Raw genomic sequence first — 26,172 nt, forward strand, 5'->3', positions numbered from 1 at the left:
TAATTAACTGGTTTAGGTGTGTCTAATTAGGGTTGGAGCTAAACTCTGCAGGACACCGGCCATCCAGGATTGAGTTTATACACTCCTGGTTGTATAAACTCAGAGCAAATTAAAGAAGCATAACTCACCTAGCAGCTCCACGACCTGAATGAGCACAGAAGTGGGCACCGTGTCCAGCTCATCCTCAGAGCGCTCTAAGGTTTCTCCTACACTGTAGGTTAGCAGCTGTTCAGCGAAGACCATCGCCAATGGAAACTTAAAAAGCAACAAGTGCAACACCAACACTGCTCTAGGAGGGGGAGACACGCCTGTGGACAGAAATATATATATGAGCTAAAGTCAGCAGGAATGGTCTTAATGAATCTGATTGTTCACTTAGAGAATGCAAAATAATGCAGATCACTGTTAAAATAAAACAGATGTACAGTGGGGAAAATAAGTATTAAACACATCATGTTTTTCTAAAGGAGCTGCTGACATGGAATTGAACCAGATTTTGGTAAAAACCCAAACAATACAAACATAAACATAAAACAAAACCAAAAAATATGAGTTTTGTGTAATAACAATGAAACAAAACAAGGAGAAAGTACTGAACTGTTGAAACGTATTTAATACTTTATATAAAAAAGGATTTTTTTGGTGATCGCAGCTTAAAGACGCCTCTCACATGGAGACTGAAGCCTCATGCGTTGCTCAAGTGTGAGTTTCTCATAGACTTCAACAGAGTGTCAAAATCTTGATGCTTCTGTGGGTCTCGTCTATTAAATCTGAGCTTTATTTTATGTTTTCTATTGAATTTGGTTCAGGTGATTGGCTGGGCCATTCTACAGCTTGATTGTCTTTCTCTGAAAGCATTTGAGAGTCTCCTTGGCTGTGTTTTGGATCATTGTCTTGCTGAAATGTCCACCCTGGTTTCATCTTTATCCTCCTGCTAATGTAGATGTTGGACTGAAGCAGCTGATGTTCATTTACACTGAGGAAGGGCAGAGGGTTGCTAAAGAACTACTGAGAGATTTCAGCTGCTGTCTGGGCTTTCCAAGTCTTTCTACACCTAATTTCTTCGTGTGTTCGATTATTTTCCCTGTGTTGTTTCATTTTATTGCACATCATTTAATTAATAAAGGAATTGGTTTTATTTTCTTTGTATATATGGATTTCTTTAGTTGTTACCGACATGCAGTGAACATTTCAAGTCTCCAGCACCGTTAGAAATATGATTACTGAGAAAAATGGTGACGTGTTCAATACTTATTTCCCCCACTGTATGTAAGAGATTGTGACGTGCCCAATTTGTCGTGCACTTTGTCGGTGGGGATGATGATGCTAGGATACTGGTTGGCTGTGGGTGGAGAAGTGAGGCCGGTGTTGGACGGAGAGGCCTCCAGCGGGAAACACTCGGCCTCCATCAGGTTCAGCTGGCCATTACGCTGCACTTTATGACTGAATCCATACACCATCACTTAAGCCCATGGAGCTTTGAACAGAGAGGAACTAAGAGAGAGAAAAAATTTAATTAGCATTATCAAATATTTGTACAGGCGGTTCATTCCGCTGTGGCGACCCCAGATTAATAAAGGGACTAAGCCAAAATGAATGAATAAATGAATATTTGAACACAAAATGTCCTTAACACAGGGACTACTGTATTGGTCATAGCGGTCATTCTTACCTTTCTCATATTGAACATCACATTCATTTCTATAACTGTGCATTCACACCGAAGAAGGTGGTGAGAACGTCAAATGTCGCCGTTGCAGCATATCATATCATATCAGTTACATTACCACATAAAACATGCTTTCTAGAAGATGTTGCAAACTTTTTATCAAATTCAATAAACAATGGAAGATCAAGTTTGTGGTGTGGCTTTGCTTTACTTAATTTTCCAACATGTCCATATGTCTGAAATATCCTGAAGCAGCAATACTGTTCTGTTTTGTCGCATGAGATTGTCGCTTTTTTAAAGAAAAATAAATATATATATCATTGATGCACATCAGAAACTCGCCAGTAACTTTTTTAATGTGTGTTCCTGTAAGAAAAACATTGGAAATAATTGGAAATCTGGCGTAATAATCAAAGCCTTGGGAACAAGTGTGGTCGGAACCAAAGTTCACAGATTGTTTTCTGGACTCTTCTCAATCGGTGAATTTCTACATTCTGATTGCTTGCCGCCGAACCGCGTCATTGCTCATTATCATAAAGTTGACTTGATTTCAACGCTCCAACCCTCACAGTAATGCAAAAACAGTAATTACACAGCGTATAATTCATATTATTTATCAAACTGCCCATTGATTTATCAAACTGCATATTGGTAAAATATTAATGTTGTATCAAAATTAGCTCCGTTTATGAATATTTTAATATTATTAATTATTAATATTCCGGCTCACCCTTCTGTCAATTTGGTTAAATATATATATATATTTATAATTCTGCCCCCCTCGTCCAAGCGCACTCTGAGATTATGAATATTTATTATCAATAATAACAAATTATTATTAATCATTCATATTCTGAATTAACTTATTGTTAATTTGAGCAAATACATATAACCAGACCTCGCCCGCTTGCCTGAGCGGACTCTGTAATAATCTATTTATTTAGAAAGGGAATTATTACTACTTCTTGTGAAGTAGATCAATCATTTATAAGTTTTAATTAACTTATTATAGCTTGTAGCAAGGAATCAATTGTTTCAGTGACTTTTTCTGTGAGGCAAACAATACAATCCAACGTGATTATAAGAATATTTATTGACTAGTCTGACATATAACAAACAAACGCACAAACATAGAATAAACGTGTACTGAAGATATATAGGCTATATATGGATCTATAGAACATATAAAAAACAAAAAGAAACAGAAAAGCAAGGAATTAGAGAGTTTAGGTGAAAGAATGGCAAATCTACCTCAGTTCCACACAACTATTCAGGACCACCAAGATTACAAAAAACACATTTTTGATGAGGGGCACAGGCTTAACGCATAACCAAATACCTGGAGTTTTAGGATTTTTCTGTCTCTCTCTTTTTGCGAGTTTCTTCTGATGCGCTGGGGTACGGAGTCCTTTGATGTCCTTTCTTGATGCGTGGAGTTTGCAATGCAGGTAGGAGGATACACGATCGCAACTTAAAACTGAGTTTTACTTTGCTGAAAAAATAAGAAAACGTGGGCTCGGACGAGCCATGCAGTTACAGAAATGCGGTTTGCCCCCTCAAATGGGGGGCGCACCTTTTGAAAAGCTTCTTTTGGATCTTCTACGCAGAGTTGCGCGCGCAGCTGGGTTTTAAACTGTGGTGGCATGTCAACTACTGACTGACCAATGGTCTCCTGGCAAAGTTTGAGCGGGAGATTTTCTTTGTCTCTGGACCGTTAATATGCAAAATAAGGATCCGCCCGAAAGCATGCGAAGAGACATTAACTCAGAGCATTAAATCATTTAAGCTGTATAGATTATGATCACGCGCTACGCATCATGTGTTGTAAAATGGCAGGAGAAACCTAACGGTATTAAACACGAAAGTTTTAAGAAATACATCAACATGATTCACACATTCTTAGCTGGAATAGTGTCTTAAAAAGGGCACGAGAGAGAGATTCACATGATAGAAACGTCCTAAATGAAATACAAAGTTTACAAACACATAACATTTACTTTTGGGCTGATTCAGGATTTCTGAGTCCATTTCAGCGTCGGGAGCCTTGTGTGTGTGTCCTTGTGTGTCTGTGTGTCTCGGGAGGAAGGGGGGACAGGAATGTCTTTTGAAGTTTAGGCAACCATCTCTGGCTTACCTCTAGATAAGTGAGGTGTCACACAGGCACAGGCTTTGTGGCACCAAGAGTCATAAACCCATACAGAGAAGACTTAGACCCCTTTATAAAATCAATACGTAATTTTATCTACGGACTGTATGTTACATTGTCTACCCTTACCCCAACCTCCCAGTAATGCAAAAACTGTAATTATTGTTGTACAGTATCATAAAAATGATGCTATATAAATGTGGGAATCCACAGCTGTACCCCTTACTGTGCTCTTAACTCACTCTTTGAGTTGACTCTCTTTGCAGGAGACGAGCCGGAAAAGTTGACGTCCATGCTGACTTTTGACTCGGTGATGAGAATCTCCTCCAGCGTAAACTGCTCAGGCGCACTCTGGATTACAGAGAAGATGTATTCAGCAAAAAAAACATGTTAAGCATATTTTCACCAAATACACAAACATGTACATACTTTAGTATACAGGGCTGTACTAATGAGCCCACAGTGTGCCAAGAAAATATCCCCCACACCATTTCACCAACACCAGCAGCCTCAACTGCTGATACAAGGCAGGATAGATCCATGCTTTATTGATGTTGATGCTAAATTCTGACCCGACCATCCGAATGTGGCAGCAGAAATGGAGACTCATCAGACCAGGCAACGTTCCTCTAATCTTCTATTGTCCAGTTTTGGTGATCCTGTGTGAATTGTAGCCTCAGTTTCCTGTTTTTAGCTGACAGGAGTGGCACCCGGTGTGGTCTTCTGCTGCTGCAGAACATCCGCCACAAGGTTGGACGTGTTGTGCATTCAGAAATGCTCTTCTGCAGACCTCGGTTTAACAAGTGCTTATTTGAGTTACTGTTTTCTATCAGCTGGAACCAGTCTGGCCATTCTTCTCTGACCTCTGACCGCTCGCTGGATATTTCCTCTTGTTTGGACCATTCTCTGTAAACCCCAGAGATGTTTGTGCGTGAAAATCCCAGTAGATCAGCAGTTTCTGAAATGCAGTTTCTGGCACCACCAACCATGCCACGTTCAAAGCCACTTAAATCCCCTTTCTTCTCCACTCTGATGCTCGCTTTGAACTGCAGCAGATCGTCTTGACCATGTCTACATGCCTAAATGCATTGAGTTGCTGCCATGTGTTTATAAATTTACACTAACAAGCAGCTGGACAGGTGTACCTAATAAAGTGGCCGGTGAGTGTATATTGAAAAAACATGTTTGATGTTTATGGAGTGTTAAACTTCAAATGTGAAGGTCATGTAACGCGTTTTGTGTTTTCACAGTCTCCCGAATTCCCGAGAACCTGTTTTAAAACGATGATGATGATGATGTGTATATGTGTGTGTGTGTGTGTGTGTGTGTGTGTGTGTGTGTGGTACCTGCAGGAAGCAGCAGATCTGTTTGGTGAGCTCCAGCAGACTGTTCTTCCCCTGATGCAGACCTCTGCTAATGGCCATGCTCAGCCACTCGTGGACACTCTGAGCTTTTCCCTGATAGAAGAGCCCGGTCGGAGAGCAGCTCTGACACTGCAGCTCATCTTTCATTCATTTATTCATTAATTTTTCATTCGGCTTAGGCCCCGTATACACTAATGCGTTTTAAGCCTAGTTCACACTACAGGATTTTAAACATCAGCAGATCGCTGTGCCGTTCACACTACATGACTTGACTTTGTGTCTTTTAATCTCTGTGGTGGTCACACTACTGAATGATCCACAAGAGTGGGGTCACACACTACATGATCTGACAACAACTCATTCCCTAACAGCTCATTCAAGCTATCAAACCACAGCCAATAAAATTTGGAGGGAGGAGTCGTCAGAAAAAGCTGAACACTATTGGTTGCTTTTGTGATGATTACCTCACTGACAGCGTTTCAAGCTTTGGAGAAAGCATTTAAAAACATTGTCAAATCAGCTAATTTATCAGGAGATTAATCACTCATCTGCAAGGTTAGAGTGGACAGATACACAGAGAGTTTTTAATTTTTGTAATTGTATAACTCTTTGAAATAAAACTAACAAATAACACCCTGCTGTTTTCTAACTATCAGTGTATTTCTTTCTGACATTGTCATTTTTTTTTTATTACAAAACAGTAAAGAACTGAGCATTTCTGCCTTAAATTACCATATTGGTCAAAATGACTGCATGCATGTCTGATACTTTTCGCTCTGACATAAATATATGTGCATTTTTTTGCCTAGCAACTTACTAACATAAACAAAACTTTCTGATGGCAAAAACATCAATTTACTTCAGATATCTTTCAAAACGCCAACTCATCCAGCAAGTTTTTACGCAGACGCAAACATCTCTGGAAAACATCCTCAAACACTCATTCACACACATGCTCATACACTATAGACAATTTAGCCTACCCAATTCACCTGTACCGCATGTCTTTGGACTGTGGGGGAAACCGGAGCACCCGGAGGAAACCCACACCAACACAGGGAGAACATGCAAACTCCACACAGACACACCAACTAAGTCGAGGATCGAACCTGCGACCCAGCCACCTCCTTGCTGTGAGGCGATAGCACTACCTACTGTGCCACTGCTTCGCCCATAATAATTTATTTTAATCTGATCATTTCATCATAATTATTTTAAATATATATATATATAATAATATCATAATTTCAACTTGTACTATCATAACTTTTAAAACCAACAGTATTTGCTAATATTATTTACTATTTCATGGACCTGGGCTGATGTGGACTAAAAACAAAATAACTCCTTTTAAATGATTAATAAATAATCTTACAATATTTTGTATGTGAAGCATATTGTCACCGACTCGGTCCCAGTCGTTCCCCTCGCTGGCCAGCAGAGGCCACCATCTCCGAACTTTTAGCATTACATCATCCACTTAAACTGATTGCGCACACACCTGTTATCAATCCCGGCCCACGCTCCCTGTTCTGCCACGGCTAACATCTCTGAGCGTTATTCCCTTGCCTGATCTCCTGTGTATTACCCCTGACTGTTTCTGACTCTGAGTTGCCTTCTGCCTGCCCCGAACCTTGCTTGTATCTGGACTCTGAACCAAGCTGCCTGCCCTCGATCCACGCCTGATATCTGGACTCTGAATCACGCCGCCTGCCATTGATCCATGCCTGTTATATCACTCTGTGTCTGTCAGCCGCCAGCCATTCGACCCTTATTGCATACTGTTGATGTGAGTTCGCCCATAATGACATTACAACGCGTTTCCTCCTTGTCTTGTTTCTCCGTGTCTCGATCCTAGCCTTGTTTACCCTAGTTATCCTGTTTAGCCGCCAGCCTTACGACCTATTGCCTGTACTTTGATTACGACTCTGGATTTGCCTACATATACCTGTTTGCACCCGATTTGACCACTGCTTGCTTGACGACATTGAATAAACCTGCATGTTGGATCTTACCTCAGTTGTATCTGTCACTCCCTCCCCCGACCGTTACAGAAGACTCGGCCCATGATGGATCCAGCGGGGATTCAAGTCATGCGCCTGCGTCAAGGAGCTAGGTCCATTGAGGAGTACGTGGAGAAATTCATTGAACTGACACATCTGACATCTATGAGTGACTTGTGTTTAATGATTTTCTTTCGCGGAGGACTTGCTGAATCAATGTACTCCTACATGCCACTGCACAACCCCCACTGGACGCTAAAATATTATATTGATCTGGCACTACAAATGAGTGGATCCTCCTTCACCATAGCCGAGTTGGGACGAAAATCCTAAATGTGTTTTTGGGGGGGGGGCACTGAGGAGCAAGACCCGCTGGCAACGGGGCTTGCAACTCATCCCAATCAGCCAGCTCACAAGATGGCTCCCAGTCCCAAGTCTGTTCCTGTTCCTGAAAGGCCATCTCCAGAGCTGCCAGACCCTCCAGTGCTGCCAGATCCTCCAGAGCTGCCAGATCCTCCTGTGCTGCCAGACCCTCCAGTGCTGCTAGACCCTCCAGAGCTGCCAGACCCCCCAGAGCTGCCAGACCTGCCAGCGCCGCAGCGAGAGTCGACGCCGCAGCCAGCGCCGCAGTGAGAGACGACGCCGCAGCCAGCGCCACAGAGAGAGACGACACCGCAGCCAGAGTCGACACCGCAGCCAGCGCCACAGCCAGAGTCGACGCCGCTGCCCGAATGGTCGCCGCCGCCTGAGCTTCCCGAGTGTCCGCCGCCGCTTCAGCTTCCGGAACATTCACAGCTCCTTGCCCTGCTGGTCCCAGCCCGGCTCCTTGCCCTGCCGGCGCCATCCAGACAGCTCGCCCGGTCGGCGTCATCCAGACTCCTCGCCTTGCCGATCCCAGCCCGGCTCCTCGCCCTGCCGGCTCCCTACAAGCCTCCAGCCCTGCCGGCTCCTCGCAGTACTCCAGGCCCTCTGTTGTCACACGATCCAGGGTCACTGCAGCTCCACGCTCCAGGTCCTCCGCTGTAGCACGATCCAGGGCCATTGCAGCTCCACTCTCCGGGTCCTTATCTTGTTTCTCCGTGTCTCGATCCTTCTCGAAGTCAGAATTATTAGCCCCCCTAAATTATTAGCCGACCTGTTTATTTTTCCCCCAATTTCTGTTTAACGGAGAAAAATATCTCAACTTATTTACAAACATACTAGTTTTAATAAATAATTTCTAATAACTGATTTATTTTATCTTTGCTGTGATGACAGTAAATAATACTTGACTAGCTATTTATCAAGACACTAGTATTCAGCTTAAAGTAACATAGTTAAAGGCTTAACTAGGTTAATTAGGTTAACTAGGCAGCTTAGGGTAAATAGTCAAGTTATTGTATAACAATGATTTGTTCTGTAGACTATCAAAAAATAGCTTAAAGGGGATAATAATATTGACCTTAAAAAATTAAAAACTGCTTTTAAACTGCTTTTATTCTAGCCTAAATAAAACAAATTTTATTTGACTTTCCCCAGAATAAAATATATTATCAGGCATACTTTGAAAAATTCCTTGCTCTGTTCAACATCATTTGTGAAATATTGAAAAAAAAATTAAACTTCAACTGTGAGTAATGTTAAGAAATAGGATTTAAAAAATTAGAATTATGCATTAGAATTATACATTGTACATTAAAAGTAACCTCAAAAACATTCTAATCCATGTCAAGTGAACAAACTAATGTGAACTAATGGGAGCTTATTGTAGAGTGCTTAAAAACACAAATGCTTCAACAACTTGTTGTTATCAAGGAAACTAACGACAAATATTTAAATAATGCTTCAATTTCAAATAAAAGAAAACTTTTTCCCTCAAACATGACATTTAGCATTTTAATAAACACTAATATATAGTGTAAAACAAAAGAATTGTTCTTTGTTATTTAATGACAGTTAATGCATTAACTAATGGGACCTTATAGTGAAGAGCTAAAATATGCTTAAACACTTTTAAAAAAAGCTTAAATTCCAAATATGTGTATTTACATCATTTTTGCTCATTAGTAAATATTAATAAATTCTCAAAAAGTATTTTAAAATCTTGTCAAGTTATTCTTATAAATCTTCTAACATTGCTGTTATGCATGTAAAATAGTGCTCATCAACATATTGGTATGACATCACCTGGCAGAGGCGGAGTCAGCAGCTGATTGGACAGGAGCTGCAGATATTCAAGTGTGATGTCACGCACTGCAGGGATGTGGAAGAGGTGTGTGAATGTGTGAGGACTCTTGGGGGCAAAGATGTCGAGGAGGGCCATGCGGCAGTACAGACGTGCCAGAGCACTTTCACAGCGCAGCAGCTCCCTGAAACACACACACACACACACACACACACTAAGTGAAGTTTCATAAACTAATTTCGAGAGGAGCATGTGATATGATTGATCGCGGCTGGTCTCTCTGTAATCATTGGTAAGGCAATCGGATTATTTCAAACTCACTTTAAATACTAAATACACTTGTCCTATTATGCAGTTTCCACAATTTTCATTGCACACTCATTGATTTTCCAGACTGTTCTGCTGTCATTTATTGCACATCTAGAATCTTTGCTTGCGGGTTGAAATGTTTTGCTTGTGAGTTTGAAAGTTTTGAACCCATGTACGCTGAGGTTAATTTTGTGTCTTTATTATTCAAACAAACATGAAGTTTTTGACCATAATTAGGCACAATGCAATTAAAAAATAAAAGATTTCAATTAATAAAAAAATATTAAAATAAACAATTCACACTGCAAAAAATTAACTATTGCCATTTTATGCAGTTACCACCAGATTAATTCATTGTGTGCTCATTAGTTCTGCTTTTGCTAAAATCTTTGCTTGCGAGTTGAAAAGTTTTACGAGTTGAAAACTGCAGCTCAGTGGGCGGGATCTTCTAAAAAACCTTATTCTATTGGCCAATCTTGATTGTGGTTACAGGTTGGCCATTACATTTTCTCGCGATTGGACCGGAGTCACTGGCAGTGTTGCCAACTTATTGACTTTGCCAAAATATTTTATTATCATTGACATAAGTTTTTTAATTAAAGGTGTTTTTTATTTGAAATCTTTTATTTTTTAATTACTACGTAATAAATTTTTCTTTAAAACTAAATATTTTTGATTGAACTAAAAAAAGAAACAAATCTATTTCCATAACTAAGCCGAAGGAAAATGAATAAATAAATAATGCAATAGTAAATGATGAACAATGATTAATAAATACTTTACAAGACTATTCATCCTTGGTCGACATTACTAAATACATTAAAAAGTGGACCATTATTCTAAAGTGTTACCGGATTAACAATAATTAAGATTATATTTGAACGCCTGTTATTTGAATACTGACCTTTGGCCTCACACAGAAGCGTGCCGATGCTGTTCTGGTAGGTCTGTGTGAGTCTCAGCTCCACTAAAGGCAGACAGAAGTTCTCAAGTTTGCTGTTTAGAGACTGTAGCAGAGCAAAGCGCAGACGCAAACTCTCCACTGGGACACCTGTGGGGACACGATCACATTCACTGCACATCCACCTTTTTTTCTTTTTTAAATGTTTCCCTAATTATGTTTAACAGATTCAGGAATTTTTATTTTTTTATATATTTTTTTCAATTATATTTTTTCTTCTGGAGAAAGTCTGATTTGTTTTGTTTTGGCTAGAATAAAAGCATTTTAAGGTCAATATTATTAGCCCCCTTAAGCTATATTTGGTTTGGATTGTGAACAGACCACTGTTATACAATGAGTTGCAAAATTATAACTTAAACCTAATTACCCTAGTTAAGCCTTTGAACGTCACTTTAAGCTAATTACTAGAGTCTTGAATATCTAGTCTAATCTTATGTGCTGTCATCATGGCAAAGAGAAAAGAAATATGTTATTAAAAATGAGTTATTTAAACTATTATGATTAGAATTGTGTTGGAATAATCTTCTCTCTGTTAAACAGAAATTGCAGGAAAAATATACAGGGGGGTTAATAACTCTGACTTCAGCTGTATAAAATAATAATAATAATAATAATAATAATAATAGACAGCCCTTGAGAGGCTTTTGCATCTGAACTCTTCATCTGTGAACAAGATAACACAGAGATGGACTTGCTTAACAGACACGCAACCTCAGGATCGGCGCCATTTTTGTTGGAGACCAGGTAAACCTCCTGTGGATGCAGACGGGCAGGAGTGATGGCCAGGTGACAGCTGAGACGGTTCACAAACTGCACCAATGCAAAGTCCATCTCAAAGCTCCATTTTCTGCTGGCTTTTTGAGCATGTAAGGAATCAATGCATGTGCATCTGGAGGGAAAATAAAGTATTTTTAGGTGTTTACAAACTAGTGTACATTTATCCAGCTGTGGGGTTTTGGAGACATCTGCATCACAATATGGGGCATAAGAACAGGACGTGTGTTTGGTAATAACTGACCACACTTCATTATTACTGTTGATTTATTACTTTGCTGGAGATTAGAACTAAATTAGAAATAGTTTTGAAGCAAATCTTTGCGCTTAAACTAAATTAAATATGTCGGCTAATGGATGTGTTCAGTGGAGTGAGTTTCCACCGTTTCCTTACTGCATTAAAGTAAAGGAGTAAAGAGTAAAAGTAAAGTAAAGAGGCTAAATGGAGGAGGCTGGTTCTTTATCCTCGCGCTGCAGATGCTCTGTTTAACTGTTTTTATTAGTAAAGCGTTCAGTTTTTACACTAACAAAGTCCGGCATGTAAATAGCAAATGCACCATATCCATATATATATAAAAAATAAATCAATTAAAAAAAAGCTGATTATGGCATAATTGGTATCAACATTCTCAGGACCACTAGGAAATACATTAAGACCTGATGATACTTTTTTTAGTTATTTAAGTTATATAATTAGTTATTTTTATTTATTATTAGAATTGAATTTATTGAATTTGATTTTATTTGACAGATTTTAGACAAGCTGTACAAAAGTACAAGAATCCCATACATTCTGAAATAAAAACTGTCGAGGATAAAAACCCAATAAAGCCCTGGACTTGTTTCCATTGCATTCCTCACAGTTAAATAAAACAAAGTATGGCTTCAAAATAAAGATGATGAATAAAACAAACAGGACCTCCACCTTTTTTAACAGGAACAAAATAATTCACAAATACAATTATTCCTTCATTCATTCATTATTCTTTTCGGGTTAGTCCCTCTATTAATCAGAGGTCGCCACAGTGGAATGAACCGTCAACTTATCCAGCATGTTTTATGCCGTGGATGGCCTTCCAGCTGCAACCCTATTCACAATCAAGTAACATATCAAATAAAACATCCTCGTCCACTATGCAAACTAATTATTCTCATCAAACAATCATCTTTTTAGATTCAACACACATGATCTCAGTCATCAAATTTGCTTTAACTAAGCGTTCTACAGTATGGCTTTATTTCACAAGGATTCTGACAGAGCAACGTGAAGCAGACGCTTTACAAAAGTTGCGTTTAAAGGGGAAACACGACAGAATGCACTGTCTTTGACAGCTCGCGACATCAACTGAGTACATTTACATGGACACCATTACTCCGCTTTTAATATGATTAAGATAATACTCTTATTAAGAGACGACCATGTAAACAGCATTTCGATTGTAATTTCCCTTCATATTCTTTGAGCAGCTACTATACCAAAATGAGGTAGCATAATTAAAATAGGGTTGAATCAAAGCTCCTGCCAATAATTTTAAAGAATGAACATCTTTTAAACAATGAAGACTTTTGTATGTAGAGCTGCCTCCAAAACCTTCTGAGTAGTGATGAGATGCCAATGTCTTCAAAAAACACAGCAAATTTCATGACAGCATTGACCTAAAATGAATGGTATGGCCTGTTGCCAATTAAAGAAAAGCAAAAACTGTGCCGAGTAGTAAAAATTGCCAGTGTAATTTTAGGTAAAGCACAAAAACAACCAAATGAAATGTACTTAATGAGAATTAAACAGAAAGCACACGTCATTCTTGAAGATTGTTGCCATCCCTTAAATATAGCATCTAGGCTTTTGCCATTAAAAAGGCGTCTTAGACTGTCACAGTCAAATAAATGTTCAGATGGATCCAAGTGCGAGTGAAAAATAATATTTATTTGACATTTAAAATAAATGCAAATAGTGAGTGCGGTGCTAGGACTAGGAGAAAACAGGGCAGGGATCAGGCAGGAAAACAGGGTCTAGTGGTAACTCCTCACGGTCCTGAGCACAGACAAATGCACACATAAGCACACGTAACGAACTGACAAGGAAACACAGAAAATGTCGCCCATATATAGGCATGATAATGAGCCTCAGCTGGCGAGCTAATCAAACTAGCTGAGTGCCGTCATAACACATGACCAGGGTCCTGTTTCAGTAAGGAGGTTCAAACAACTCGGAGTTTAAACTTGAACTCTGAGTTGATTTACAGAGAGATTAAAAACTCTGAGTTTTCGGTTTCAAAACAGCTGATCAGAGTTGGTTCAATCAACTTTGAGTAGACCAACTCAGAGTTAAGCGCGCGCACCGTGACTATAAAAAGGCATTATCAATGGAGCGCAGATATTACGAGTGACCATGGCAACATCTTAAAAAAAGAGATCAGCATTTCTTTCTCCAGCTGAACTTGATGTGCTCATGCAAAGTTATAGCAAATATGAGCGTATATATTTAAAATGAAGCAACCATCAGTGAAACAGAAACAGCGTGGGAAAACAGCTGCTCAAGTTAATGCGTAATTCTTAATTTTAAGTATTTAAACATTTTAAGTATAATAAAATAAGTAATGTAATGTGTGACGTTTATACTTTTTTCTAAACTTTTATACACTTTTATCAGTTTTAATAGATTTAACAGCGCACTTGTTATATGTCTGCCTTTTTATTGATCAAGTGATAGAGGTTGATATAACATTAAGAAGGTAAGCAGTAATAAAATAATTTAGACAGAATAATAATCCCATTAATCTAGTAACAGTGCCTGTCAAAGGTTAAGCTAATTATTTATGAAAAAAAGGACAAGCCTCGTACGTGACTTTGTTCTGTGTGTGACAAAAATGTAGGCAATAGCTGTGTTTTCATCAAAATATAGGCTATTACATAAATTTGTGCAAAACTGGAATAACGCCTAAAAATAAAGCAGCGTTTTTATCCAAAGAGTCGAAGAGAACACAATCGTCACTTCCTGATTAACTTGCGCCAAATATCAACAGTAAAAACAGAATCACTGCGGTAGAAGAAGCTGCATCAATGATTTTTTATTTAATTAATGTACCTGAGCCTCAGAAGACAATTGACACACAATGAACACGTGGGGGCGTTTAAAGCCAGACGCGGAGATCTTGACACACTCCAGACGCTCGGAGGTAATTAATAATATACACTAATACTGAAACAGTAAATGCATTTTAGATTGACTAAAACACCATTTAAGATGTTCTGCAGTGTGCTCAGTCTGCTGGTTTGTTTTTTCACACACATTTTTATCATCATCTTTAACAAACCATTTTTTAATGTACATATTGTAATTTAAGTGCACTTCGTAGTTTATGTGCATCTTATCAAATAAAAGTTTAACCCACTCAGTTATGCACTTGTTATATTATGCATATTTTCAAAAGTTATGTGAATCATGACGTTTCCATCAATCGTTTTTATGCACATCTCCAAAATGAGCTCTAAAATAGGTGTGTGGAAATGTAAGACTAATGCGAGAAATGCCGCTTCATCTTTAAAAAAGGGGAGGAGACCGACAGAAACTCAGAGTTTAGAGAATAAAACCTGCTCCGGACCAGGTTAGATTCACAGAGTAAGTTACCACGGTAACTGACTCTGAGTTAAAGTTAACTCTCTTTTAGAAACAGGCTTGACTTACCCTGCTTTCTCGAGTTTAACAAACCTGCCATTTTGAAACGGAAAACCCAGAGTTTGTCTCATTTCAGGGTTAAACTACTCTGAGTTTTCACTTAACCTGCTTTCTGAAACAGGCCCCAGAACAAATACACGTGGACAACAAAAACAAAACCAACCCACATGATCAAACAGACACTCCGGAAGAGCGCAAAAACCTGCAACCGTGACATAGACTGCCCCAAGTAAAGAAAACTGTGTATCAAATGTCCTTTGTGCCGACTTCCATTAAAATTTCATTAATAATTGAGTTTGTAATGTGGTTTATGTGATGATATTGAATGTTTTTGTGTTGCCTGCTTTTCTGTGATATATGTGATGTGAGCGCTGATGTGGTGAAGGCAAAGATCATTTTAAAACCTACAAACCTGTCAAAGTGCAGGTCATATCCACAGGCCAGGATCGCCCGCCAAACACTGCGGATGTCCTGCTTGGCTCTGTCTAGAGTAAACTTGTGGAAAACTTCCAGCGTCAAAAACTTCTCTTCTGGCACTGTTGAGAAACATCGAGATAAGAGCAGATCATTCACACATTTGATCGAGCGCCTGCTTGAAGTTTTCGTAGGATGTGCACACCGACCTTGTTTTTAATCACTTACTTTAAGACTCTTACTAAGGAATATACAACTAAATACAAAATCATTTGCCTATCTGTGAAATAGTTTTTCAAAAACAACTCTTATACATAATTCTTTACTAATTCTATGGAGACGGTGGATAATATTTCCTTAGCTATTTCTCTAGATAGTAGTATTCAGCTTAAAGCAACATTTAAAGGCTTAACTAGGTTAATTAGGTCAATTAGACAAGTCGTTGTATAACGAACTTAAAATTCTGTAGCCAATCAAAAAGCTAGCTAGCCGGCAGCTCTCACATTGTCGCCCACTGAAGCTAAGCAGGGCTGTGCTCAGTCATTACCTGGATGGGAGACTACATAGAAAAGCTAGGTTGCTGCTGGAAGTAATGTTAGTTTCTAAATGAGGTCCCGACTCTCTGTGGTTGTTAAAAATCCCAGGGTATTTAAAAAAATATTGGGGTTTCACCCTGACATCCTGGCCAAATTTGGCCTCCTAACCATCATAATTGGCTCAATCTTAATATTAATCTGTCTCCTCTCCACCAATCAGCTGATGCGCAATATGGCTGCCGTAAAATGCTATATAAATGAAAGGAAGTAAAATATATATTTATTATAGGGGGGCTAATATTATTGACCTATTTCCCAGTTAAATTAAGACAAATAAGATTTTATCAAGAGTGTTTTAAGCTATTTCCTAATCACTCATATATTGCCTAATTACAGTGGTATACAGTAACATGCTTTTATGACGAACTACCATTTACTGTCAAGTCATTTCCACTTAACATGTCGGAAATCAATGCATGTGCATCTGTGGGGGGTAGTAGTACCAAATTTTTTGGTAGTAGTTTGGTAATACATGCTTCAGTGAACTAAATGTATGAATGTATTTAAATAACATCTAATTTATTAATAAAATGCATACGTTTTCAGTGTTTTGAAGGATATTTAGTGACTTTTAGAGGTTACTGTAGGTCAAACTATACAAGTTATGTGTCCATTTTTATTTTTTTATTAGGCTACATGCAGATATAAACACCTACAGTATTTTACAAGAAATGTGTGTTGTGTATACTTTAGATGGTATTGGTCCTCAAGAGCTGCTATTTTCAGACTGTTGAATTATATTTTCCTAGCATTGATTGGCACAATTATGCATTTATAATGCTATGAACCGCTCAAATCTATATTTACATTATACTTTTTTATTATTAATATTAAGGACATAGATCAGAGAAAGCATTTTCTTACTATTAACGTGCTGACCCACCTCTCATACGTCTTGTTTTAAAGTCCTTCAGAGGGGATCAAGCAATATTGGAGGGGGTCAAACCCTCCCCAAACCCCCTGTAATTTGCACATTGGTTATTCACACACTGCTGCCACACAACTGTTTAAATCACTTATAAAAGTGATTTTGCATAATAGGCCCCCTTTTAAGACCTTATCACTTCAGGCCAATAGGTGGCAACAAGTCAATATCTACATCATACAATATACTTCAAATCATTTCCACTGAAACATGCATGTTTAACCACATTTCTTAAACAAATCACATATTTTAAGCCAGCGTTTAAGGGACAGTTCACACAGAAATGAACATTTACTCATCATTCACTCACACACAAGTGGTCTCAAACCTTGAATTTCTTCTGTTGAACACAAAAGAAGATATTTTGAAGAATGTTGTAAAAGAAAAACAGCCAAACTTTATTTTGATGGTCAGTTTGTTGAATTTAAGTTACATTGCATCTACAGTACATGCCAACTAATTTTCATTAGACTGTTGGGTTGGGGTTAGGGTAAGTTGACATGCACTTGCAAAGTTTCTTATAGTCAGTTAAATGTCTGTTGAAGGAGCAGAATCAGCAGATATTAAGCAGACAGTCTACTAATACTCAAAATAAAGATGATCTAACCATCAAAATAAAGTGGTACAGACAAAACCCACAATAGTAGGAACGAAAAATACTATGGAAGTCAACAGCTGCTTTTTTCCCACGTTCTTCAGAATATCTTCCTGTACAGACATTATTAGAACCCACTGTACATTATAATTGAAATCCTGATTTGCAATTCTACATTTGATTGTTCTTTGATGCAGTCCTTCTTCTCAAACGGTCTATAAGTTATTGTCTAACACATCAATAGATGTGAAGAAAATCCTATTGTTTACTTCTGTGTCTGGAACAAAGTGCTATTATGCTTCTCTTGGATGGATATAAATTACAAGGCTGAGCTTTACTGCTGAATGAGACACACACAAGACAGTTTATTCAATTCACATTTATTGCAAGTGTTTGGCCTGCTGGGGAAATCAAGTTCTTTCTGGAGCAGTGATTGGTCACTCTGGGGATGATGAGTGGAGATCGTGAGGCAGGCCTTCTCGTCTGGAAGAGAACAGAGTCAAGAAAATCAGTGTCGATGTCTAAATGAAGCTGAATTTGAGTATGAATTAACATGACCTCTGACCCACAGAGAACTCTATATATACATATGTGTGTGTGACATACAGCATGTTCCAGAAGTGTTACTAAGCTCAGTCAGATGTCATGTCACTTAAATGAGATGAAATTACCTTTTAGAATGTGTCCACACTAGCTCCTGCTCCTGAAGTAGGCATAAGCAGCACAGACACCTATGCCGACTCCGACCCAGGCTGCTGGACTGCTCACCGCAGCTTTCACAGCACTTTTCACATTGTTGGAGATCCTTCTTCCCCATGAAGACTCGCTGTTCGCTCTCTCCTCTGTTTCTCCAGCGGCCTCTCTCTCTGTTTCTCCACTGGTCTTTCTCTCCTCTGTATCTCCAGCGGCCTCTCTCTCTGTTTCTCCACTGGTTTTTCTCTCCTCTGTATCTCCAGCGGCCTCTCTCTCTGTTTCTTCACTGGTCTTTCTCTCCTCTGTTTCTCCAGCTGTCTCTCTCTCCTCTGTTTGTCTTGGAGAGCTGCTGTCATTATCTGAGAGGACCTCAATTGTCTTGTCTGGGCCCCACATGATGATCAGAGGTTTATTCAGTAAATCAGTGAAGTTCAGAGCTTTTTGTGCTCGCACTGCATCACGTCGATGATGGAAAGTCACAAAGGCATAAGCAGGAGAGATGATGTTGTTTCTGCACACTTGCACAGTCGAGATGGACCCCAATGCACCAAACTTTTCAATAAGCTGTTGTTCGGTGACCATTGGGTGCAGATTGCTCACGAGCAGTGTCTTCAGCTCAATAAAGCGGCTCGTGGGGACCACAGGATCTGGTTGCTGGTCCCGTCCTGAATGCTCAAAAGTCACATAAATGTGTCTGCAATTAGTGTCTTCATCAAAAGAAAAATCCAAAGAGTGGATTTGGCTGAACTGTTTCATTGACTCAATCAGTTCTTGTTCGTCCACATCTGGGTCCAAAGTCAGAACAACCGATGACCACTCGTGATGAGGGTTGTCTGAAGACTGATTATAGTAAGTATCCATAGCGAACGAGTCCTTCACAATCACAGATTTGTCAATTCGTACAGTAACTGTGTGATTTACCAAGTCACCGTCCTGAATGCTGGCAAACTGAGATGAGCTGTTCTAACATAGAACTACTATAGAACACATTCTATGACTGTCGTTGCTAAGCAACCATCAGCTGGGAGCGCGTGTGTGCGCACACAAACAGGATTCTAAATTGTTTATAAATTAATCTTAATCTGTTGACTATTAGATAAACTATTTATTACTATTGTTTTATCCTACAGATGATTGTTAATGTGCTGTTAATTATGATTTATTAGAAAAACCACCACTACTATGTCAATTGTTTTTATATGTCCTATTTAATGTAAACATCACAAATGCTTTTGAGATACATATGGAACATTTGTCAAGCCAATAAAATAATCTGAAAACATTGACTTTCTCTGTGTGTGTGTTGGTATTTTTAAAGGTTTAACATATACATCTATTGAAAAATAACCAGTTTCTGTTGGTTTACAGAAGCTTTTAGCAGAAACCTTTGTCTCCTCAGCTGCTTCAGTTTATTTAATGAAGGATTGAGTGCGGAACAGTTTCTTATCTGAAGATATTCGGTCACAGAACTAAACCTACCTGCAAGAGTGATTTATATTTGACTGAATAGAGTTGATAAAATAATAATATTCACGGGTGTAAAATTCCTAAATTCACCTCTCACACCATATCCCTTATTAAGCTTCTGTATATACTTAGAAATAAAGTATGTATGTATGTATGTATGTATGTATGTATGTATGTGTATACAGTTGATATCAGAATTATTAATCCCCCTGTTTATTGTTTTTCCCAATTTCTGTTTAACGGAGAGAAAATTATTTCAACACATTTCTAATCATAACAGATTTAATAACTCATTTCTAATAACTGATTTATTTTATCTTTGCCATGATGACAGTAAATAATATTTGACTAGATATTCTTCAAGACACTTCTATACAGCTTAAAGTGACATTTAAAGGCTTAACTAGGTTAATTAGGTTAACTAGGCAGGTTAGGGTAATTAGGCAAGTTATTGTATAACGATGGTTTGTTCTGTAGACTATCAAAAAAAATAAAGCTTAAAGGGGCTAATAATATTGACCTTAAAATGGTGAATAAAAAATTAAAAGCTGCTTTTATTCTAGCTGAAATAAAACAAATAAGACTTTCTCCAGAAGAAAAAATATTATCAGGCATACTGTGAAAATGTCCTTGCTCTGTTAAACATCGTTTAGGAAATACTTAAAAAAAATTAATAAATAAATCAAAGGGGGGCTATATATACAGCTGAAGTATAAGCATAAGCAAAATAATTTATTTATTTATATTTATATAATTATTAATTATTATTATAATTAACTTGAATACATTTACATATGTAAACATAATAATTTTTATTATGTACTTAATTATTATTTGATGAATTCAGGCTCGAAATACACTTAATCACCTGCAAAACCACAGTTCAACCTTTAGATGTCAGTAGTTATGTGCCCAGTTATGTGTGACAACAATCATGTCTAATTTTTAGTCATATTTACGTTTTTATTAGCCTTTGCAGTGGAGTGTATATTTAGATATTGAGAGACTTCCTGAAAATTATTATTGGACACATACAGTTGAAGTCAGAATCATAAGCCCTCTTTTATTTATTGTTTTCTTTTTTAAATATTTCCTAAATTATGTTTAACAGAGCAAGGAAATTTTCACAGTATGTCTGATAATATTTGTTCTTCTGGAGAAAGTCTTTTTTGTTTTTATTTTGGCTAGAATAAAAGCTTTTTTTTTTAGTTATTTCAGTTTTTTATTGGTCTTTTGCATGACAATAAAAATTAAATATTGAGAGGTAAACAGTAATGTATTGTCCATAATTAATCCCACCCCCTAACCTCTCATTCATTAACTCAACAAATTAATTAATACATAAATACCAAAAAAAGAAAATTAAATACATTAGAACATGACATCAGAGTAACTGGATACAGATGGGATAAATAATTAAAATAATAATAATGTATTTAAATAAATACAAAAAATGATAATAATAAAATTAATTAAAACTTTCTAATAAAATGGTTAATTTTACAGGTTGCCAGCACCAGGTGTAATAGGCAGGCCTTTGATGTAGTCAAGAAAGGAATCCCAAATCTTATAAAAGGAATCTAATGAGCCAGAGAGTGAGCAATGAGCATCTCAGCATTCAAAGTCTGATACAGTAAAAAATGTCCTGTATCCACTTGTCATGTGTAGGGGAAGAAGTGTGTTTTCATTTTAAAAGTATGGCATGTCTGGCTAGAATTGTGGTAAAGGCAAGAACCTTGCTGTCACGCACTGTCAAATCAGGTTCAAGAGATCCACCAAAGAGGACTATCAAAGGATCAGGTGAAAATCTGTTTTTAATTTTCTTAAACACCATTTTAAGGTCAATATTATTAGCACTTTTAAGCTATATATTTTTGATAGTCTACAGAACAAACCATCGTTATACAATAACTCGCCTAATTACCCTAACCTGCCTAGTTAAATATCTAGTCACATATTATTTACTGTCATCATGGCAAAGATAAAATAGATCAGCTATTAGAAATGAGTTATTAAAACTATTATGTTTAGAAATGTGTTGAAGAAATCTGCTCTCTGTTAAACAGAAATTGGGGAAAGAATAGACAGGGGGGCTAATAATTCTGACTGAACAGAAGAAAAAAACTCAAACAGGTTTTAAACAAGTGGCGGATGAGGAATTTTCAGTATTTAACTGTCCCTTTAACATATTTTACGTTTAGATGATCATATATGAGGTTTGTGTTTATAATTTCCGCATAAAATCAGAAATCAGAAAAGTAAAATTAATGACCTTCAAGATTTTTGGCAGGAGATTTCTCAGGGTCTTTTTCATCGGGTTTGGTCTTCTCTGGAGATTTTGGCTTGAGGACGGTTGTTTTCTCACTCAGTACAGTTCTGGAGAAACAACATTTATCATATGATCTACAGTACATGATAAAATCACACACAAACTGCTATTATATACAGCATTTCATAAGAAAAGTTGCATTTTTATATGATAAGGAATGCTAGTATGAACTTAAAGGCACAATATGTATGATTTTTCATTAAAATATGCAAAAACCACTAGGACAGTGTTATATATTTTGCTGTCTTATGTACATACATTATCTAAACTAATTTTTTGTAGAATATTGACTTTGAGATAGATGTAATGTGTGCTGTGTGTTCATGCTAATGTCATCACACACATTTCTGCTTTGGTTTTCTAGAAAACAAGGAAACAGCAGCGAGGCTTTAATATGTTGTGTGTTTTATTCAACTGCACATAGCAGCATTATAACAGAAGCCTAAAGCAGGTCGCACACCAGAAGCGCCGATCGGCGCCGCGACACGGCGCGCACATGACAGTTTAAAGTATCACACACCAGACACGCACATTAGAATGATATTTAACATGAAACTAATCAGATGGCGCTCTGTGGTGCGGCTGAAAAATGAACTGTGTCCTGAGCCGTGGCCGGGCGCCGCCGACAGCCGCCGACTTGCAGCGCCGGTGTGTGTATCCTGATAGAAACCTATGCTTAGAATTCTAAAATGCATGGCGCTGCGTGGCGCTTCTGGTGTGCGACCTGCTTAACATGTATTTAGTCTGATAAAAAAGGGCTGCTTCTCCATGTGATCACAAGATAAAGAACCAGAAGCGTAGGACTATGGCATAATAAAAGCTCTGCTGCTTTCCTGTGCTGAATGGTTAATACTAATAGTGTTGAATAACTTTACTCATCAACATAAGTCCTGTAGAATAATGAAGACCACAACTCCCATGATTCCACACTCAGGGTGCTTTCACACTTGTGAACAGATTCATTTGTTCCGAAAACAGGGATTAAATTGCTTCACTGTTGCTCTTTGTTCTTGGTGCGGTTCACTTTCACACGGCAAAGTTTCTAAACGGACCAAAAGAGCTAAAACAACTCATGTGTGAGTAAACTCTCCTTACATTGGTCAGAGTTTCACGGTTTATTTTGAAGAGTCCTGCTCTGCTGTCAGGGGGGCTGGGGGTTTGGTGGTGTTTGACAGGGTGCACGCAACGTGTATGAAGACTAAAGAGCGAGGAGGAATTCGGTGGGGAGGGTTGAGAAGGGTGCGCAACGTATTTGTGGACTGGGAGGGTCCACTGTGCATTTGCGGGAGACTTCCGGGAAACTTGCGATGTCTGGAATGACCTCCCGCCCTACTCATAATTCTGTCTTTATATAGCGGTATGCCAATTACATATCCATAAAACACTGTGATATAGCCGGGCTCGGATCGTATCGCTTTCTTACTACAATGGATCCGCTCCAGAGTTCATTAAATCGAGTCGAGACCACCTCAATCAGGCGATCTCAGACCGATTGTTTTGGCACGGATCCGAGCGCGACTGCTGGATTCACATATGCCAAACAAACCACCCTAACTGGGCAAACGAGACATGTTCCGAAACAAAAGTCTAGGTGTGAAAGCACCCGTCACACAGTCATCAGACTACACCTTTGTTTGTTGTGAAAGCATAAAACACTATAATAGCACATTTAAGACACTTCAAGACTTAATAAAAAAGAAAACAAACTGTAGAAACAAACAAAACAGCAGTGTGTTGAATGCAACATATAATGTCTAGGGTTTAGCTCCAACTTGCTTCAACATACCTGCCAGGAAGTTTCTAGAATGCTAGTTAGAGCGTGATTAACTGGTTTAGGTGTGTCTAATTTGGGTTGGAGCTAAACTCTGCAGGACACCGGCCATCTAGGATTGAGTTTATACACCCCTGGTTGTATAAACTCAGAGCAAAGTGAATAAGCATAACTCACCTAGCAGCTCCACGACCTGAATGAGTACAGAAGTGGGCACCGTGTCCAGCTCATCCTCAGAGCGCTCTATGGTTTCTCCTACACTGTAGGTTAGCTGCTGTTCAGCGAAGGCCATAGCCAATGGACACTCAAAAAGCAACGAGTGCAACACCAGCACTGCTCCAGGAGGGGGGGACACACGGCTGTGGACAGAAATATAGATATGAGCTAAAGTCAGCAGGAATGGTCTTAATGAATCTGATTGTTCACTTAGAGAATGCAAAATAATGCAGATCACTGTTAAAATGAAATAAATGTACAGTGGGGAAAATAAGTATTAAACACGTCATGTTTTACTATAAGAGCTGCTGACATGGAATTGAACCAGATTTTGTTAAAAACCCAAACAATACAAACATAAACATAAAACAAAACCAAAAAATATGAGTTTTGTGTAATAACAATGAAATGACACAAGGAGAAAGTACTGAACTGTTGAAACGTATTTAATTCATTCATTTTCTTGTCAGCTTAGTCCCTTTATTAATCCGGGGTTGCCACAGCGGAATGAATCGCCAACTTATTCAGCAAGTTTGCATTTAGAACATGCAAACTCCATACAGAAACGCCAACCGAGCTGAGGTTCGAAACAGCGACCTTCTTGCTGTGACTGCCTCTCCCAACGTATTTAATACTTTATATAAAAAGATTTTTTGGTGATCGCAGCTTAAAGACGCCTCTCACATGGAGACTGAAGCCTCATGCGTTGCTCAGGTGTGAGTTTCTCATAGACTTCAACAGAGATTCAAAATTTTAGTGCTTCTGTGGGTCTCGTCTATTAAATCTGAGCTTTATTTTGTGTTTTTTATTGAATTCAGTTCAGGTGATTGGCTGGGCCATTCTACAGCTTGGTTTTCTTTCTCTGAAATTATTTAAGAGTCTCCTTGGCTGTGTTTTGGATCACTGTCTTGCTGAAATGTCCACCCTGGTTTCATCTTTATCCTCCTGCTAATGTAGATGTTGGACTGAAGCAGCTGATGTTCATTTACACTGAGGAAGGGCAGAGGGTTGCTAAAGAACTACTGAGAGATTTCAGCTGCTGTCTGGGCTTTCCAAGTCTTTTTACACTTAATTTCTTCATGTGTTCGATTATTTTTCCCTGCGTTATTTAATTTTATTGCACATCATTTAATGAATAAACAAATTGGTTATATTTTCTTTGTATATATGGATTTCTTTAGTTGTTACCGACATGCAGTGAACATTTCAAGTCTCCAGCACCGTTAGAAATATGATTTCTGAGAAAAATGGTGACGTGTTCAATACTTCTTTCCCCCACTGTATGTAAGAGATTGTGACGTGCCCAATTTGTCGTGCACTTTGTCGGTGGGGATGATGATGCTAGGATACTGGTTGGCTGTGGGTGGAGAAGTGAGGCCGGTGTTGGACGGAGAGGCGTCCAGCAGGAAACACACGGCCCCCATCAGGTTCAGCTGGCCATTACGCTGCACTTTATGACTGAATCCATACACCATCACTCGAGCCCATGGAGCTTTGAACAGAGAGGAACTAAGAGAGAGAAAAAATTTAATTAGCATTATCAAATATTTGTACAAGCGGTTCATTCCGCTGTGGCGACCCCAGATTAATAAAGGGACTAAGCTGAAATGAATAAATAAATGAATATTTGAACACAAAATGTCCTTAACACTGAAACTACTGTAATGGTCATAGCGATCATTCTTACCTTTCTCATATTGAACATCACATTCATTCCTATAACTGTGCATTCACACCGAAGGTGGTGAAAACGTCAAAGGTCGCCGTTGCAGCATATCATATCATATCATATCATATCATATCATATCAGTTACATTACCACATAAAACATGCTTTCTAGCGTGAAGATGTTGCACACTTTTTATCAAATTCATTAAACAATGGAAGATCAAGTTGTATGTGGCAAGGTTATAATAGTTTTGGATTTTTCTTTAGTTTTAGTTTCTATTTCGTTTTGACTTTTTGTTTTCAAATTCAGTTAGTTTTTATTAATTTTAGAGGCAGATTTACTAGTTTTTATTAGTTTCTATATTTTAAAATGTCTTAGTTTTAGTTTAGTTTTTATTAGTTTCAGTATTAGTTTTAGGTTTTTTTCTA

At 38.2% G+C, this 26,172-nt stretch overlaps 4 protein-coding genes across 20 annotated transcripts in view; all 4 read right to left on the bottom strand.

The window, feature by feature from the left end:
• The window catches only part of LOC147838883 (putative E3 ubiquitin-protein ligase HECTD4), a 30,610-nt gene extending 21,132 nt beyond the window's left edge, over nucleotides 1-9,478 (bottom strand). For 2 of the 6 annotated variants that reach the window (XM_087301651.1, XM_087301650.1), the window contains exons 1-4: nucleotides 9,349-9,478; nucleotides 4,058-4,166; nucleotides 1,289-1,494; nucleotides 129-308 (exon numbers count right to left, since the gene is read on the bottom strand). In XM_087301651.1, the coding sequence (XP_087157777.1) occupies nucleotides 129-308; nucleotides 1,289-1,460 (352 nt within the window). In that variant the 5' untranslated portion in view covers nucleotides 1,461-1,494; nucleotides 4,058-4,166; nucleotides 9,349-9,478. Of the gene's footprint in view, nucleotides 1-128; nucleotides 309-1,288; nucleotides 2,575-4,057; nucleotides 4,167-4,244; nucleotides 6,337-9,348 lie in introns of those variants that run through there. The other 4 variants (XM_087301652.1, XM_087301655.1, XM_087301653.1 and 1 more) reach the window with 4 other exon arrangements.
• timd4 (T cell immunoglobulin and mucin domain containing 4) overlaps nucleotides 1-26,172 on the bottom strand; it is a 1,098,921-nt gene that overhangs the window by 479,793 nt on the left and 592,956 nt on the right. The gene's annotated exons all lie outside the window — the stretch shown is intronic.
• The window catches only part of LOC147838884 (putative E3 ubiquitin-protein ligase HECTD4), a 54,552-nt gene continuing 37,694 nt past the window's right edge, over nucleotides 9,315-26,172 (bottom strand). The window contains exons 2-8 of one of the 7 annotated variants that reach the window (XM_087301706.1): nucleotides 25,379-25,584; nucleotides 24,037-24,218; nucleotides 22,032-22,135; nucleotides 15,482-15,605; nucleotides 11,328-11,505; nucleotides 10,560-10,706; nucleotides 9,315-9,530 (exon numbers count right to left, since the gene is read on the bottom strand). In XM_087301706.1, the coding sequence (XP_087157832.1) occupies nucleotides 24,127-24,218; nucleotides 25,379-25,584 (298 nt within the window). In that variant the 3' untranslated portion in view covers nucleotides 9,315-9,530; nucleotides 10,560-10,706; nucleotides 11,328-11,505; ... (1 more) ...; nucleotides 22,032-22,135; nucleotides 24,037-24,126. Of the gene's footprint in view, nucleotides 9,531-10,559; nucleotides 10,707-11,327; nucleotides 11,506-15,481; nucleotides 15,606-22,031; nucleotides 22,136-24,036; nucleotides 24,219-25,378; nucleotides 25,585-26,172 lie in introns of those variants that run through there. The other 6 variants (XM_087301705.1, XM_087301703.1, XM_087301707.1 and 3 more) reach the window with 6 other exon arrangements.
• LOC137487250 (uncharacterized) lies at nucleotides 17,964-21,331 on the bottom strand. 6 transcript variants are annotated; one of them, XR_015520411.1, is made up of 4 exons: nucleotides 21,239-21,331; nucleotides 18,580-20,342; nucleotides 18,271-18,527; nucleotides 17,964-18,082 (listed from the first exon to the last, which is right to left on the bottom strand). XR_015520411.1 is itself a non-coding variant. In XM_087301631.1 (3 exons), the coding sequence occupies exons 1-2, from the start codon at nucleotides 19,151-19,153 to the stop codon at nucleotides 18,290-18,292; spliced, it is 813 nt and encodes a 270-aa protein (XP_087157757.1). In that variant the 5' UTR covers nucleotides 19,154-20,407; the 3' UTR covers nucleotides 17,964-18,082; nucleotides 18,271-18,289. The 6 variants fall into 6 exon arrangements, 4 of the variants coding, with proteins under 4 accessions (XP_087157757.1, XP_087157756.1, XP_087157758.1 ...); XR_015520412.1 differs by lacking the exon at nucleotides 21,239-21,331 and having other exon boundaries at nucleotides 18,271-18,476; nucleotides 18,529-20,407; XM_087301631.1 differs by lacking the exon at nucleotides 21,239-21,331 and having other exon boundaries at nucleotides 18,271-18,457; nucleotides 18,509-20,407.

Source organism: Danio rerio, chromosome 21 (assembly GCF_052040795.2).
Source record: "Danio rerio strain M-AB ecotype USA chromosome 21, GRCz13ab, whole genome shotgun sequence".
Classification (NCBI taxonomy): domain Eukaryota; kingdom Metazoa; phylum Chordata; class Actinopteri; order Cypriniformes; family Danionidae; genus Danio; species Danio rerio.

Coding starts and splice junctions, on each gene's coding strand:
- LOC137487250 (XM_087301630.1), bottom strand. CDS start 19,153: ATGGATACTTACTATAATCAGTCTTCAGACAACCCTCATCACGAGTGG.